This window comes from Grammomys surdaster, unplaced genomic scaffold (genome assembly GCF_004785775.1).
Source record: "Grammomys surdaster isolate TR1022 unplaced genomic scaffold, NIH_TR_1.0 1149, whole genome shotgun sequence".
NCBI lineage: Eukaryota > Metazoa > Chordata > Mammalia > Rodentia > Muridae > Grammomys > Grammomys surdaster.
In genome coordinates this window covers 602,438-619,685 of record NW_021605568.1, presented here as the reverse complement: position 1 = coordinate 619,685, position 17,248 = coordinate 602,438, and the positions used below count along the sequence as shown (strand labels likewise).

The 17,248-nt window shown below is 52.4% G+C and overlaps 2 protein-coding genes across 2 annotated transcripts; one reads left to right on the top strand and one right to left on the bottom strand.

Annotated features, from left to right (window-relative positions):
• Positions 1-300: 300 nt before the first annotated feature.
• Positions 301-10,293, top strand: Ilvbl (ilvB acetolactate synthase like). Its single transcript, XM_028783518.1, has 16 exons — positions 301-661; positions 911-1,055; positions 2,407-2,608; positions 2,709-2,836; positions 2,920-3,058; positions 3,152-3,263; positions 4,828-4,927; positions 5,275-5,372; positions 5,478-5,614; positions 6,827-6,961; positions 8,816-8,930; positions 9,021-9,190; positions 9,265-9,335; positions 9,425-9,496; positions 9,669-9,774; positions 9,862-10,293. The coding sequence occupies exons 1-16, from the start codon at positions 642-644 to the stop codon at positions 10,038-10,040; spliced, it is 1,929 nt and encodes a 642-aa protein (XP_028639351.1). The 5' UTR covers positions 301-641; the 3' UTR covers positions 10,041-10,293.
• On the bottom strand, positions 10,293-17,242 carry Syde1 (synapse defective Rho GTPase homolog 1). The gene is made up of 8 exons (XM_028783517.1): positions 17,109-17,242; positions 15,184-15,525; positions 14,378-15,022; positions 13,986-14,200; positions 13,119-13,245; positions 12,748-12,908; positions 11,888-12,113; positions 10,293-11,694 (listed from the first exon to the last, which is right to left on the bottom strand). Exons 1-8 carry the CDS (start codon positions 17,194-17,196, stop codon positions 11,291-11,293), a joined length of 2,208 nt encoding a protein of 735 aa, XP_028639350.1. The 5' UTR covers positions 17,197-17,242; the 3' UTR covers positions 10,293-11,290.
• Positions 17,243-17,248: the final 6 nt, after the last annotated feature.

Sequence of the window (17,248 nt, the reverse complement as noted above, 5' to 3'; positions counted from 1 at the left end):
GCACCAAACATTAGGGATTCCTCTAAACATCATGCAAAGTCACACAGAGGTCCAGGAAGGGGAGGGGCTTGTATATGTTGAGGTCCGGAATAGAGCAGTTCTGGGGAGCTCGGGTAGGGGTGTGTCACAGTCCACACCCGTGGAACGTGCTGCGGGATGGTTCTCTCGGGTGTGGAAGGCGCGGGGTAGTGTTAGCCAATTAGAGGCGAGGGAAAGAAGCGACCAATGATAACCGGCTTTTACGGGTAGCTTTTTCAGCGAGATTCTAGTTTGGCGCACGCGCGTCACGCTGGACTACGGGGCGCGGCAGAGCCGAGTGGGCAAAAGGGCCACCACCGCACACTCTCGAGTCACGTGACCCTGAAGCGGCCGAGTTCTACCGCAGTCAGGGACCTATCCAATAGGCAAAAGTCATAGGGCCTTGTTTGGGAGTGGGCGGAAGGGAGTTCTACGTAGTGGAGTTGAAGGAGCATCGTATTGAAATGTGACCTCGGCCGGAGGCCAAAGGTCAAGAGTCCGGTTGGGGGGCGTGTCCTAGGCTGCCCGACCCGATGGGGGCGTGGCCTTACGACTCAATGACGTAAGCGCGAGGCGGGCTCTCCACCGAGGCCCAGTCCTGCGTTAAGGAGGGTGGGTTCTGCATGGGCTCTCTAACAAATAGGTAAGTAGGAACTTCAACCTTGTTTCGATGCTACTGCAATCGCCTTAACCTGCAATGGCCTACTTTTAGATTGGAGTTAGTGACGTCAGGGGGAGGACTTAGCCTCACTGGGGCGTGGCTTTCAGTCCAGCCTAGATGCGTCTGTGGGCGTGGCTTGGCAGGTCGGGGGGTGTGGCCCAGGTCTTTTGGACGTTCCTGCTTCCGGATTAGATTATAGTGCTCAGATTCTGGCTCTGCTTTCTTACTTAGGTTCTGCCTCATGGAAACTTCTGCGGCCGCTGCATCTGCCGGGGGCTTCTTCCCCTCGTTCCTGCTCCTGGCGTTTGGGACACTGGTGGCTGCCGTGCTGGGCGCCGCTCACAGACTGGGGCTCTTCTATCAGCTGATGCACAAGGTGCTTAGGGCAGAAGGAGGGCTAGGGGAAGGAGGGAACTAAAAGTGCTTCTTCAGGTCATCCACTGTGCAGGTGTGGAAAGCGAGTTCCGACTAGTCTAGAAGTGGCTGGTTGGGAGATACTTTACTGAGCTCTGTCCCTTTGCCAAACTGTATATGGGCCTGAACTTTGTAACTAGTACGAGATAATGGGGAAATTGTCGTTGTCTGGACAGCACACACTCTCCGCCTACCTCCATACCCAGAAGCCTGAGTCATTTTAACAGACCAGGCTTTTTAAACGTAGTGAGATTGGTGGGCTGAAAGTAGGCAGGGAAGGAATGGGCTCTAATAGTAAGCTCTTCCTGGAGAGGGGCTTTCTTGGCATATCTCATACCACCTTCACCAAAGTAGGTGCTGTCCTTGTGCCCACAGGAAGCAAATGATCCACAGAAAAGTTTAGTATTTGCTCTAGATGACAGGTTTGGAAAAAGCTGACCCCACAAGTCATACTCTAAACCACTTGTTCTATTCTTGTCCTTACCCAACCCAATCCCTTCTCTTCTTGTCAGGGACAGTGTCACTGACCTTGAGGTATGTGGGGATTGTGAAGCTACTGAGGCTTGAATGCTCAGGGCAGTCTGTGCCAGGAGTCACTTCTGTGCTAGGCATATGGCGGCTGGCAGCATGTCAGCTGGACGTGTGCCTCACCAGCAGAGGGAGAGGGAGGTAATAGGCTGAATGGAATTAGCACTCCAGGTGCCAGGCCTCAGGGGTACTAGGAAACAGGGACAAGTATAAGCCAGGGGCCTTCTGCCTCTCTCAGGCTCTCCTGGATTCTGTAGAGTTAACCTCCATCTCCTTTTTTCCCAATTGGCTCTGGAGCAGGCAGTGTAATCTCCAGAGCCACTTAAGAACATAGGCTCTATCTCAGTCTGCTACTTGGTAGGCTGGGGAAAGATGGTCACAAGTTTAAGCCCTCCTAAGCTACACAAGGAGTTCAAAGCCAATCTGGGAAGCCTAGTGAGACCTTGTCTCAAAATCAAAGTAAAAGGAAAGCTGCTGATAAATTCAGTGGTAGAGTGCTTGCCTAACACTGTCTATGCCTAGGGTTTAATCCCCAGTACAGCTTCAAAAAGAACATGGCTTCTGTTGGACTCTATCACTTGGGCAAATCTTGGTGTTTTTAGCTGTAGGACAAAGAGAACAATAAGATTTACTGAGTCAGTGTACCTTTCTCTGAATTGGGTTTAAAGTGGTATGTCTCTAACCTGCATCTAAATTCCTCTGTCCTCTTACCTTACTCCTGCCTGTTCTTGTACCTGCTCCTGGGCTGGCCTCTGACTGTTGGATCCTCATCTCCTCTGGCCCAGGTTGACAAGACAAGCATCCGACATGGTGGAGAGAGTGTGGCAGCCGTGCTTAGAGCCCACGGAGTACGCTTTGTATTCACTCTGGTTGGTGGGCACATTTCCCCACTGCTAGTGGCCTGTGAGAAGCTGGGCATCCGAGTGGTAGACACACGCCATGAGGTCACTGCTGTCTTTGCTGCTGATGCTGTGGCCCGCCTGACTGGTAAGGGCTAGGGGGTTGGCAGGACAGTGACATGGGCCTGTGAATGAGAGGCAGGGGGGTTGGGGATGGGACAGTGGTTGTCATCAGCTCTGTCTTCCAGGGACAGTAGGCGTGGCTGCAGTGACAGCTGGTCCTGGCCTCACCAACACCGTGACTGCAGTGAAGAATGCACAAGTGGCACAGTCCCCAGTCCTGCTTCTGGGTGGGGCTGCCAGCACCCTGCTACAGGTGCCTAGTCCTTAAGGGTGGGCAGGGTCCCCAAGACGGCTTCTCAAGCTTATCTGATAACTGTCCCACGCCTTCTCTGCCAGAAACGGGGCGCACTTCAGGCCATTGATCAGATGTCTCTGTTCAGGCCACTCTGCAAGTTTTGTGCTTCTGTGCGAAGGGTACGGGACATTGTACCTACCCTGAGGACTGCAATAGCTGCTGCCCAGTCAGGCACCCCAGGTAGGTGGAGGAGGGAGCTGGACAGTAATAAAGCCCTGGAGTTTGGGGATTGCTGCAGCAGGTGCTATAGGCTGCATCTCCCTGTCCCTTCAGGCCCAGTGTTTGTGGAGCTGCCTCTTGATGTACTATATCCTTACTTCATGGTTGAGAAGGAGATGATACCAGCCAACTTGCCCAAGAGCCTCATGGGTCGAGTGGTTGTCTGGTGAGTCCTGGTATCTCCTCTATAGCCTTCTTCCATTTTTTGCCTTTTTTGTGGTCTTCTCCCTAAATACACACCTCCTCCTTTGACTCATTCTTTGAGTACACATGGACTTGGAGGAACCAGCTATAGGGAAAGCATTTCTTGTAAAAGCAATTCATGTACAAAGGTCCTGAGGCAAGAGGGAGGAACTTGGTAGATCTGGCAAATCAAGGCATGGCCCTTATGAGCAGAAAGAGGAGAAAGGCAGGCTTGAGAGTTTTCCTATCTTCCTTTTCTTTCTTCTCTTCTGCCATCTCTGCCACCTCCTCATTCCTGGTTATCTCTAGCTTCTCACTTTGTTTTTATCTTGCCCCTCCCCTCTCAGATATTTAGTGCGTCAGATCTATGTGCTAGATAGCAGAATAGGCATGGAGTGACATCAGTGGACAAGATATTCAGGTTCCTATGATCTGGTGTGCAAGGACTACTTTGAGTGCCAGATCAAGCAAAGTGATTTTGTTTTGTAGCCTTGGCCAAAAAATTCTGGCCCGGAACTCTGTGTAGCCCAGGCTGTTCCAAAGCTTGAAAATTCTCTTTCAGCCTTTCCAGTGTTGGGATCACAGATAGGTGCCCCAAGTCTGTCTTTAGTCTTGTTCTTAAGGCTCCCTGACCTCTTGGTCACTTTGTCCTCTTGTCTCCATGTCCTGTCTCCCACTTGGAAGATGGGCTCTTTCCTTGCCAACGTTGTTGGTTTTCTGAGAGAGGAGTTAGCTGTGTAGCCGTGCTGGCTCGCTATGGCTGTGAGTCCATTTGCCTCCGTAACGCTGGTGCTGGAGTGTCTCTCCCTTCTAAACCAAGTCCCCATGGCTTCCTTTATTCTTGGCCTCGTGTTAACTTCCTATAGCCCTGACTCTAGCGGACAAAACAGGCTTTGGCTCTGAGCTCTGACTGCTTCCTGTGTCTGTCTTTAGTGAGATTGCATGTTCCTTGAGGGCAAGGCCTGGGCAGGATTTCTTTTTGTGTCACTGGGCCTTAGAAACTCAAGGCCTGAGGCCTAGTGAGTAGGGAGACAGAAGGCACTGCAAGAACTGACTGGGTAACATTAATAACTCCCACAGACTGCATTTTGCAAAGTGTTTCCCTCCTTCCCTTGCAGTGGTGCTGGAGATGGAAGCTGAGGCTTCATATACACTAGGCAAGGGCTTTCCACTGAGCCACACTGTGCCCAGGCTGCAATGTGCATTATCACCTGAGAGGGTAGACATGGGAACTTCCCCATTTTACATAGGAGGAAGCTCAGAATGAAGGAACTGGTCTGAAGTCACACAGCTGGGGTGCTGTAGGGCCAGGGTCTAACAAACAGCCCTAGTTTCTATGCTGACATTCTCTGCTCCTGTTATGTGTTTCTGGGAACTGTGTCAAATTAGTTAGAGTGGCTACCTGAAGGGTTGGGGTTGGAGACTTGGTCATTTAGTGTCCCTGTATCATGGTTTATCCTCCCTGATTCCTTTCCTGGCCCTTTGCTTTTCTTAACCTTCAGAATCCTCTATTAACCATGGTAACTGGTTTCTACCTGTTCTCACAGGTATTTACAGAACTGCCTGGCCAACCTCTTTGTTGGGGCTTGGGAGCCCCGCCCCGAGGGACCTCTGCCCTTGGATATTCCCCAGGCGTCTCCCCAGCAGGTGACTTTAACTCTGCTTCCTGGCGATGACTCCCATTCAACAAGTGTTGCACATCTTCTCTTTGGACCAGCACTGAGACCTCTATCTTGTGGGCTGGTGGCAACTCCAAGATGGGCCTTTAAAATTTTTTAAAATGTATGTGTGTGTGTGTTTGTGTGTGTGTTGTATGTTTACTACTGCTTGCATGTGGAGGTCAGAGTACAACCTTGTGGAGTCCGTTCTCACCTTCTGCTTGTACACGGGTTCTGGGGATTCAGCTGAGGCTTTCCAGAAAAGTGCTGTTGCCTGCTAGCTAGCTGTCTTGCCAGCCTGTGGAATGGCTCTTCGGTCTCTACCTATTACTGTAGGTCCAACGCTGTGTGGAGATCCTGAGCCGGGCTAAGAGGCCTCTGCTGGTGCTGGGGAGCCAGGCCTTGCTGCCCCCGACCCCTGCCAACAAGCTTAGGTGAGGAGCCCCCACCTTATGTTAAAATTGTGGTCTTGGTCTCTGGTGTTCTAGTGGCCCTGGTCATACTGACATCTGTTCTGCCTGGACCCCCTTCCCTGCCAGGGCTGCTGTGGAGGCCCTGGGTGTCCCCTGCTTCCTTGGGGGGATGTCTCGGGGGTTGCTGGGCCGCAACCACCCTCTCCACATCCGGCAGAACCGCAGCGCTGCCCTGAAGAAAGCAGATGTTGTTGTCCTGGCAGGTGGGCTCCGCCTCCTCTCCTTCCCTTCATCTGGCCCTGACATTGCCTATCCTCAGATGTAGCACCCTTCCTTTGTGATCAATCTTCCTCTGCATCCACCCCTGTGCCTTCTAAAGGCCATTGAACAAACCTGAATATTGCAAGCCAGCAGACTCACCCCAGACTGCAGGTTTGTGCTGTGACCTGGCTTCCCCGAGAGGATGTACCCTGTGGGCACTTGCTGTGTTTTACATACTTTTTACAGAAAGCATTTTGTAGCCCATCAAGCACAAAATAGCTTTTGCTCTGTACAGCTATGTACTGCTTAATGACAGCATGCATTCTGGGGATGTGTCAATAAGTGATTTTCTTGTGTGGATTTTGAGTGTGCATACACAAGCTAGGCCCATTCACAAGACCACAATCTTGTGTATGAACTCTTACTGACTGAAATCTTGATTAGCTATACAGGACTATGATGGTACCCCATATTCAGTGGTTATGGCAAGTTCATGACTGCTCATGTCTTACCAGTAGCTTACATAACAATGCTCTGTTTGGCTGGGCTCATGTATGACCCAGGGGATGGTGGAAGGTGGGGTGTCTGTCTCTGTGGCCAATTATGTATGTCTCAGATTGGGAAACTGAGTCTTCACCTGTGCTCCTCACACTACCCTTCAAGGTCCATGTGTCCTCTGTCCCCCAACGCCACTCCCAGCAGACCAGCCTGGTTGGGTAACATGCTTCCTGTTTTTGTTTTCTTCTTTGTGGTTTTGAGGCTAGCACCTAGAACCCAGGATCTTACATGTGATAAACAAGTATCGTGTACTACTGGGCTACATACACCCAACCTTCATGGCCTCTTGAGTTCTTGTCTCGGGATGGCACATCATTGCTTTTACCATGCTTGATCAGAGCCATTCAAGGAAAGCCTGTCCAGAATTAAGAGCTGTAAGTCACGCTGGCTCGAACGGCCTAGTGGGTGAAAGTGCTTGTTGCCGAATCTGATGACCTGAGTTTGCTCTCTGGAACTCACATCATGGGAGAAGGTTGCAAGTTGTCTTCTGTCCTAGTGGATAAAACCCACTCCCCCCAATAAATGTAAACAGCTGTAAAGTCCCTGCAGGTGGCACAGATACAGGGACAGTACAGAGTGGGGACGGTTGTACATTCGGTGTGCCACAGTGAATTGGAAGTGAGGTAGTGCCCACTGTCACCCTACTGTTACCTCAGGTGCTGTGTGTGATTTCCGCCTGTCTTATGGTCGTGTCCTCAACCGCAAGAGCAGCATCATCACTGTCAACCGGAACCGGGATGATATGTTGCTCAACTCGGACATCTTCTGGAAGCCTCAAGAGGCTGTGCAGGGTGAGCATACCCCAAGGGTCCCTACCATGTGCATGGTGTCTTCTTCACCTTGCCTCTGCTGCAGCTAGCTTGAATTTAATGTCAGGTCTGGAGCATGCACCACGAGACACTTGAGCAACGCGAGACACATTTGTCTGCACACTGATGGGTGCTTCTGAAGGAGCAGAGGGAGGTTTGGGGTTTCTCTGGTGACAACTCCTGAATGCTGTCTGTTGGTTTCATCTGGACCGTGGTCTTTGGGCCTTTCTGTTATTCTTACCCTCCTGGTTTTTGCCACCTTTTCATGCTGGACACTATTCTAAGGACCTGCATTCTTTTGTAGCATAGGCAGCAGGGTCCTTTTGACTTAGCTGGTGAAGTGGTACCACTTTGTGTGTTTAAGAAGGTCCCTCCTAGAAGTTGGTGGATAGCAGGCTGAAGTTGGCAGGCTGAGGCAGGGGGGGGCTGTTAGAAGGAGCTGGACTATCTGGGAATGCTGCTGCTTGCCTGTGATTCCAGCTACTTGGTGGGAGGGAGGTGGGGGTTCCCTCCCACCTCAGAGGCCAGATGATTATCTGTTTGAAGTATGTTGGTATAACTTAACTTAGCAAGGCCTATCTCAAAATAAAATAAAAAGAACTTGAGTGTCACCCAAGTAGTGTGTACTTGGGTTTTGTTTGTTTGTTTTGAAACAGGGTCTCACTATGTAGCTCTGGCTGTCTTGGAACTCACTATATAGACCATCTTGGCCTCAAACTCACAAATATCTGCCTCCCAAGTGTAGAGATTAAAAGAGTGTACCACCACACCTGGTGATGGTGGTGCACATTTATAATCCCAATATCGAAGTGGGAGCAACACTGAAAATTTGAGCCAAACCCTGGTCTAACATTGAGTTTAGGCTACCCTAGGGTACAGTGTGATATCCTGACTCAAAAAAAAAAAATGCCCAAGGGGAGGCAGGGGTTTGCTAAGTTTGGTGGCATAGGCCTTTTTAATCCTAACACTAAGGAGGCTGAGGCAAGGAAATTTCTGAGTTCAGGGACAGCTTGTTATACATAGAGAGTTCTAGGCCAGCCAGCCAGCACTGCATAGTAAGTGAGATCCTGCCTTAAAAAACAAAGGAAAACAAAATAAACAAGGAAATAAAAAAACATAACCAAAAAGGGGCTGACAAGATGTTAAGAAGGTAAAGGCATTCACTTGCCAACCTGATGACCTGAAATTGAGCCCCAGAACCCACACTCTCAGTGTTGCTTACCCACTCCCAATATATATACACAATAAGTAAATAAATGAAATACAGTCTTTTTAGGTGCTCGAGTGTTTATATGGGATGCTACAGACCCTAGGTTTGGCCCCTATTACTGCAAATTTAACAGATGGGGGAGAAAGCAGAAATTATATGGCCTGGATGGGGACAGACTGAGTGAGAAACACATCTCTGAATGGATGTCTGCTGGTTTCTCAAGGGACGGGAGGGATGGGAGAAAGCTGTCAGCCATTTAGTGCTTGCTGTGAGTTCTTATGTGCGTGGGCTTGCGAGATTTCTTAGTGGGTGACATATTTTGGAGGCAGAATTGATCACTGAGGTGTGAGGAGCAGGGAGGTAATGAGGCCCGCATGGGTTTGCCAATTCCCTGCACCTCATTTCCCAGGCCTTGCCTTCCATCTTGCCAGGACCCCCTCATGGCTTCTCAGAGACGCTTTGAGGGGCTTCACCTGCTTTGTCCTAAGATCACTTCTGCCCCACTTTCCTGCCTTCCTTTCAGATGCTGTTAGCTTCGTTTTGTATTTGGAGCTCTGGTGCTGGAAGGGCAGGAGAAGCTGCCATTCTAAGGCTGGTCCTACAGCTGCGCTTTCTTCCTTTCCTAGGGGATGTGGGCTCCTTCATAACCAAACTGGTGGAAGGCCTTCAGGGCCAGATGTGGTCCTCAGATTGGGCTGAGGAGCTTCGGAAAGCTGACCAGCAGAAGGAGCAGACCTATCGGTCAGTCTGGGTCGAGTGGACACAGCAAGTGTAAGGAGGGGAAGGGGCTGATACCAACCAGCCCTACTGACTTCTGCTGTCCTGTTGCAGGGATAAGGCTTTAATGCCTGTATTTCAGCACCTGAACCCAGTATGGGTGTTACAGCAGGTGGAGGAAACTCTACCCGACAACGCACTTCTTGTGGTTGACGGTGGGGACTTTGTGGCCACTGCTGCCTACTTAGTACAGCCCAGAGGGCCCCTGCGCTGGCTCGATCCTGGTAAGGAAAGGTCTACACCAGGGGCAGCTTGCACTCTATGTACCCTTCACAGCAATTTGATCTTAACTTTCTAGGGGCCTTTGGGACTCTGGGAGTTGGTGCAGGTTTTGCCCTTGGGGCCAAGCTGTGTCAGCCAGAGGCCGAGGTGAGGCATTGGATTTGGGAGGCTAGCTGCTTTCTAGGCTGCGAACTACCCTAACTGCCCTGGGTCATCTCCCCCTCTGCTCCTTCCAGGTTTGGTGCCTGTTTGGGGATGGAGCCTTTGGCTACAGCCTCATTGAGTTTGACACATTCGTCAGACATAAGGTGACTGTGCAGCCCTAAGGGAAGCTTATGCCCAGGGTTCTGGGATATGTCATCCAGGATGGGCTGAGAGTTGGGGGTTTTCCTCAGTGAGCCCCAGCCCCTGTCTTGTTGCTGGTCAAACTTTTGAATTGAAGGCTGCCACCTGGCCTCTTTTTTTTTTTTCTTTCTACAGGTACCAGTGATAGCCTTGGTAGGGAACGATGCAGGTTGGACCCAGATTTCTCGGGAGCAGGTTCCCAGGTTGGGCAGTGACGTGGCCTGTAGTCTGGCTTACACTGGTGAGGGGTCATGATGTTTTGGGCCCAGCTGGGCTGTTACTCTCCTGGATGGACCCTCTGCTATTGCCTGACATATTTTCTTTTTAGATTATCACAAGGCAGCCATGGGCCTGGGAGCCCAGGGATTGATACTCTCACGAGAAAATGAGGATCAAGTGGTCAAGGTGCTTCGTGATGGCCAGCAGCTGTGCCAGGAGGGTCATGCCGTTGTGGTCAACATCCTGATTGGGAGGACAGATTTCAGAGATGGCTCCATTTCTGTGTAGGGATTATACAGGGTTAGTGTGCTTGCTTCTTTGTACCTGGACTTTGCCTAGCTTATCTGGTGTCTTCATCCTTGCCTGCTCTGAGCTTGTCTCACAAGGTCTAACCCTCTGAGTGGGGAATGGGGAGACCAAAGAGCAAAGAGGCACCTTGGCAACCCTGGGTAGCTCTTTCCACAGGCCCAGCTGTTCCCTTTCTCTCTTATAAAATTAATAAATCTTTTGGCTATATGAGCCCAAGGACTCAGTCACAGAACCTGTGTATACTGGTTTATTTATTGTCCACAAAGATGGAAGAAGTGGAAAGTGGGAGGCAGGAAGGGTCCCTAACTCTCCCACTCGATCACTGGGGATTTTGGGGTGCCAGGGAATGGAAAATCCTATCCCACTCTATGGTCCCTGAAAAAGTTCCACATGCCCACTCCTCATAGGCCAGTGCACACGAGTCCTCACACACAGACACACACATGCATGGAGGCAATAAATATTTTCCGTACCAAAGATCCCCCAGCCTGATACCTCAGGTGGGTCCCTCCAAAAGGGGAGGGATTAAGTGCTCTGTTTTTCAAGGGTGAGAAAGGGCTGCTGGGGGAAAGGAAAGGTCAGACTCTGTCTCCATTTGCTGGTTGGAGATTCATCTTGGAGTTTTTCCTAGAAGAGAGGGTTGGGGGAAATCAGCTGTTTTCTATAAGCTCCAGGCTGCCCTTTCACAGATAGAGGCTAAGTCTGGTGCTGTTTCCCTTAAGCAGAACCCCATGATTGTCTTTAGACAAGGGAGGAAGAGACAGAGTGTAGCGCTCAATGCTAATACTGTTTTGGTTGGCAGCAGCAAGAGGGTTGACTAGGGATGTCTTAACACCCCAGGGTGATGCTCACAGTAATTGGTGTTCCCCTGCAAAGGGGAGGCAAGAGAGGCCAAACTAGCAAGCAGAACTGTCTCCGGCAGCAAGAAAAGCCCCGGTGCTAAGGAGAGGAGCCATGGCATCAGTGTCAAGAAAATGCCAAGAGCCTGGTTTTTGCAGCTAGGGCTCAAACAATGGCACTAGGAATTGGGAATGATTTTTAGCATGAAAGGCTGGTCCCTTGGCAACTCCCTAGCAACCAGGCGCTCAGTCTGAGCAACTCTGGTCAGGTCCTTTTAGGTGGTCAGGGCCTTAGTAACTTGGAACCCAGTCACTAGTAATGAGAACCTGGTCCTTAGCAACCAGGAAGCAATTCCTTAGTAACCAGAGTCCATCCCCTGCTTTGAGGGCTTAGAGGCACACATTGATCTGCTTGGAAAGTTCTCTCTCCAGATCCAGGATGAGGGCATCAAAGTCTTTGAGATTCAGGTGTGGGTTGAAGGGTGCATCAAACACATCTTCGAAGTCGGTAGTGCTCCTCGGCTCTCCAGTCTCATCCTCGTCTTCCTCACTGTCGCTGCCGGTCACGTGGTCATAGTCAGGCCCAGACAGGAAGTCCCGCCCACGCGGCAGTAAATCTCCTCCGCACACGCTCCAGTCGCCTGCATAGCGATTGCTTGGGGGACTTTCAGGGCCTCCGCGGCCCCGAGGCCGAGTCACCACTTCTGGGCCTGCCAGCGGCAAGTGCAGTGATGGCTGTCGTTTGGGCCGCAAATACGGTGCGACGTCTGGGGTCTCTGAGGGCCGGCGGGTATCTGCGGGGTCCACAAGGAGGACTAAGTTGTGATGCAAAGGTGTGGCATTCTAGGTCCCTGATTGGCCTTTTGAGAGGCAAGCTTACAAATTTAACCCACCCCCCAAGAGGCGTGGCCCTCAGGTTCCAGCCCATGATTGGCTAGTAGGGAAGCATCAATGTAAGGGAGCCTGACTGGGATGGGCGGTGTTCACCTGGCCAAGACTGTAACAGGTAGTGCAGGACTTCAATGTGGCGCTTGAAGTCCACAGCGCTGGTGACTCCTGGGCCGGAGCTACGGAGCCGGGGCCGAGAGGGTGTTTGTCTCGCTGGCAGCAGCACTGGCCCGAAGCACACCGCCAAGTTCTGCGGGGTCATGCGGTTGTGTGTGTGGAAGGAGGAGACAAGGCGCAGATGGTCCAGAAGAAGCGTCAGCGTGGCCTGTGGAGAGGGTTGCCAGGGTGGGCACGAGGTGGGCAAACCTGAACTCTTGTGGCACTTGCAGGATAGTCAGGAGTGGCTTATAGTGAAGAAACTTGAGTTCAGGTTCTCATAGCCATAGGGGAGGTGTTAGTATTAGGAATGTATTTTGTGAAGTTGAGATTAAGGCCAAGGGCAATTTAGCTTTGCAATGGAAGGGTTTGAACTCCAACACACACTGTGTTAGGCAATTTCAAGGACTTTTCTAAGGTCTTTCTGCCAGTAGTTTTGCTTGTTAGGTTGGCAGATCTATTTGCTCAGTTTGCTAGCCAGCCCAGCCTGGCTTGTAGGTGGCTATGTGGCTCAGACTGGCCTCCAACTCGGAATCCTCTTGCCTTTGACTCTCGAGTGCTAGTAGTAGAGGCATGTAACTCCGTGCCTGAGTAGAGTGCATTTGAAGAAATCTTGGCTGTTTCACCTCAGGCAAATCACTAATCTGAGCCTTGATATTTTAACCCAGGAATTGACAGATGAATATCAAGTACTTTGTTGGCATGTGATGATCATATTTGCTGACTACATCTCAGGCATGCTTAAAGCACTACACTGGTATTAGCTGCTCTATGTCCCAAAGTTCCTAGCACCACCAACTCACCCTCTCCACATCTGGCAGGCAGCTGAGGAGCCCTCTGGTACCGTCAGGACCCAGGGAAGCCCTGCTTGGGTGTCCTTGGGCCATGGCCTCCAGCACCACCTGGTAGAGGGGCTGGGTGATGAGTGGAGTAGGCAGCTCCCGAAGATAATCCTTGAGGATGCCTGTGGACAGAGGGGCCTCTCTGGTAAAGGCAGCCTGGCTTCTGAAGCCAGAGGGTTCATTGGGGCTGACAGTGGTAGTGAGAAGAGGGTAGGTATTAGAAATGAAAATAAGATCAGACAGGAGGGAGGAGGCTTCACTGGGGCCTCCAGACCATCCTGGAGGTGACGGTTGAAAGAAATGAACAGGCAATGGAGAGATGTTGTGCTGACCTGTGATGACATTGATATCAGGGTACACGTCTTCAGAGAGGCACACAGCTGCACTGTCCTGCTCAAAGGCATCTCGAAGCTCTTTCTTCACTGCTGCTGAGCCACAGAGACGGTACAGCCCCACTACCTGGGGATAAAGACAGAGAAAGAGCATCTTCCTGGGGGCCATAGACAGCAAGGCCTGGCTGTTTGGCCAAGGGTGACTGTGGATGTTATGGTCTGGGAGAGTAGGGCCATTCACATGCATCTTCACTGGCTGCCTTCCCACTGCTGTCACAGGGGCTCCTGAGCCAGGCCAAGGCAGGAGGGTCACCTAGGCTATAGATTACAGTGTGTGTTCAAGGCAAGCCTGGGAAACTTGGTGAAACCTTGTCTCAAAAAGTAAACTGAAGGCTAGGGGCTCAACAGTAAAGTGCTTGCTGGGCCTGTATGAGGCCCTGTGCTCAATCCCCAGCACCAGGAACAAAACAAAACCCAAGACACATAACCTAGCATTCTAAATCCATCAGGTTGGACCACCTGTCTAGAGTCGCTTTCATCTGACTTCATAGTTCACATCTTCCAGGAAGCCTTCTCCGACTAACCCAAGCAAGTCAGGAAGTCGGGGCCTGCTTTAAGCTGTCCTGGACCCCACCCCCTTTCTTTTTTTTTTTTTTTTGAGACAGGTGCCACCATGCTAGGTTACCTCCTTTCTTAATTCCCCCTGTCAGCTAGTTTGACATTTATGAAAGCCAATTATCTTTCTCACTCCAATGAGGTCCATAAGGGCTGAGATCTTGTAATAAAATGGACAGATGCTGTGGGGGAGTGCTGGTTGGTGAACGGGTACCTATGTCTAAGGTAGCAGGAGTGGGGGCAGCGGCTCACCCGCAGCCCTCGGCATTCGATCTGGCCCACACACTTTCGGATGATGAGAGGCACCTGGCCTGGGGACTGCTCTCGTTCTACCAGAAGCTGCAGAGGGAGCCCGAAAACACGGGGCTCAGCTGTGGCAGGGGCTTCTTGCTGTTCCGACAATGTTAGCTTGGCGTAAAGAAGTCCCTGGGGTTCCAGTCGAACGGCTAGTTGTTGCGCTTGGCACCCTAAAGATGCAAAGAGGACGGAGCCAGTTTTGTCCTAATGGTTTCTGTGTCCTGACTCCCCTCATCTAGGATGCCCCCTCACTCCCACACTCATGAAACCAGTGGCCCTGGGCACCATGGGAGAAGAGACCCTTAGCTGGGTCTTTGTGTCTTGCTCCCTGAAGTCCCACGTCTTACCTCGAAAGACGGTTGGCAGTAGCACAGTACCCTGGGCACAGGGCCGGTGCCGCCTCACACCAGGGTCCCATGCAAGTACCAAGGCCCGCAGCAGCCGAGCAGCCTCCAGCTCCAGGTGGAAGGTGTGGTCCAGCCTCAGGAAGTCTGGTCCGCCTCGAAGTGGTCCTGTGCGGGCCCGAGCTACCCCATCCACTTGGAGAAGGCAGCAGAGATCTCGAGGAGTAGACCCCGGAGTTGGACGCAGACCCCCTAGCCCATACAGGTGCAGGCTGAGACGACCCCAGAGCGCAGCTGGAGGAGGCCGGGCCGATGGGCCTACTTCATAGGGACGGAAGGCAGTGGGTGATGGTGGTCCCCCAGGACGCTCCGGCGAGTCACCATCGCTGAGGTACCCACCCCTTGGGCTCCTAGTCCCTCCAGCCACTGATGCCTGCCCAGATGTCCGCACACTGCTGTCCAGGTGGTAACGGCTAATGACAGAGCCTTCTGGGGCGGTCCTCTCTCGTTCCCGGCCAGTGCGAGTACTTCTTAGGCTCAGGCGGCGGCGCAGCTCAGGCAGCTTTTTCATCTTCATTGAGAGGCGTCTGGCAGGGCCTGGGGACTTGGTACGGGAGGTTTTGGTAGGGGGGCTTGTAGGGGTTGCACCTGTAGGGAGAGCAAACTTCAGAGTCCAGGGCCTGGGCTTCGAGTATGAATCTTGTCCCTGGGGGGCTGGGTATAATAAGGCTTGGGCACCCCTGGAGTCTGGGATGTGAGGCTTGCACACGCTTGCAGATGGGAATGTGAATATAATACTTCATGCCTACCTTGGATGATTGGGCCTTCTGGCTCAGAGGATGGTAGCTGTGATCCCAAGGGCTCAGGTGCTGGTGGTCTGGGGTCTTCTTCAGGGATGGGGTTGTACCAAATCTCACCAGCAGGTTCCCCACTGCTAGGTGTTCTAGGCCCCAAAGATATCTCCTCTGGTGGTTTAGCCCCTCCTAGCACCCATCGGCGGCTGCTGGGCTCCAGACTTTGCAGGTAGGCCCCCCGAGCGGGGCTCCGAGGTGCCTCGGGGCTGGGTGGTCCCTCTGCTCCTGCCTGGGACCCTTCAAGGACGCGAGGTTCAGGTTCTGGGGGGTTGGGCTCTGAGCGCTGGGCTGGGCGACCTGGTGGGGAATGAAGATGGTAAGACCCAACTTTCAAGTCCCCAGGGGTCCAGGGCAGCAGTCCAGCTAATTGGCTTGAGCCCTCACTTCACATAACCAATCGACTGCAAGGAAGCTCTTTGCCGGCCTGGAGCCCTCTGGAACCAGCTGTTTTGTTTGGTCCTAGCAACTAGCTAGCTAATACCTTTGCAGTCCTAGTTTGGAGGTCCCCTGCCCTAGCCTCTAGAATTCCAAAAGGTACTGTGAACCAGCCTCAAGAGTCCAGGTCAAATGTCCTTGAAACCTCAGGTCATTTTGGCTCTGTCTCCCTTCTTCCAGACATTTCATTAATCTTAGAATTTTACGATGTCCCTTCTCATTGAGTGGCCTTGAGCAAGTCATTTTCCTCACGCTCCATGTCCTGCTTATGAGGAGATTCAATATCATCATATCCACCCGCCCCCCTTCCCAGCTTGAGGGAGCTCAGTGTGAGAGCAATTTTAGACAATAGATTTCATAGCCCTGCTCAAGGCCCCAGTAGATGCTGCTGGATTGAAGGCAGGTTAGGAAATGTGACAGGGAGTGCTGGTTTCGTTTTCATTCAGCCCCTTCTCCCGTTACCCAGATTCTGCCCCCAAGTCCTCTTGGATCTTGCCCCTCAGCCCAGGCCAGATCTCTACAGTCAGTGCTCCATAACCCCCGCCCCCTTATCTTGGCTCTATTCTCTCCCTGACATCATGGTTGATTTCCTGTGTATGTTTATGTGTGGGCACCCGGATCCCTTCTCTTGCCCCGGGACCCTTGGGACTCCCTGGGAAAGGCCCAAGAGGAAGGATCCTGCAGGCCCTTGGTGTGCTGGCATCCCTCCTTTAACTGTTCCTTTCTAGGCCGCCTACCCATATAGCTTTCATTTGTTTAAGGTCCCGTCTTGCTGCTTGTGGACCCCCAGATTTAAGCATCTATTTCCACCTTCTAGCCCTACGTTTCAGGTCTCTGTCATCAGTAGCATAGTCCAGAGGACTGTTTAAAGTCAGTTCACAGGCCCGGGACAAATCACCCAACAACCACGTGCCTCAGTTTCCCTCTCTTAATAAAGAGGACGGTTTCTTGGGGCTGCCCACAGTAGGTGCAGCTGCAGTCTCTGGCGCGATGACCGCACGGCAGTGGGGAAAAGATACAACCCGGCACGATCTCTGTTGAGTACAGGAGTTGTCCCATCCTGGGCTCAGAAGACAGAGGCTTCTGGTGGGTGCCCACCACTCAGACAGGCCATGTCTATGCCGCACAGCTGTTCCCCCCCCCCCCCCCCCGCCCCACTCCGCCACTCTCTGGGCGCCCCGTCGAGGCCCCATTTCCTGTCAGGGACAAGGCACCCCTGCCGGGCCTTGCAAGGATCCCAGGGGCTGGCATCTCAGGCCAGCTGCATATAACGGTCCGTGGCCCCCGCCTTACAAAGATCCGGTCCATATTCCTCTCTGGCATCAGGGCTGGGTCCTGGCTCACCCAGTAGGTCCCGCTGCGTACCCTACCGGGATCTGGGGATCTGAGGATCTGAGGCTGAGCGGGGCTCCCATCTCTTCCTTTCCGTGAGCCCCCGCACTCACCGCGGTCCTTGGCGTCTGACTTTTTCCGGGGAAGTTTCTCCCGACCCCGCAGGCGGGAGAAGGTCTTTCTGAGCAGCGGCTCGGCCATGCTTGGGCCGCGGCCCCGCCGAGTGCGCGCCCCGGGGCTGCGGCCGCCCGCC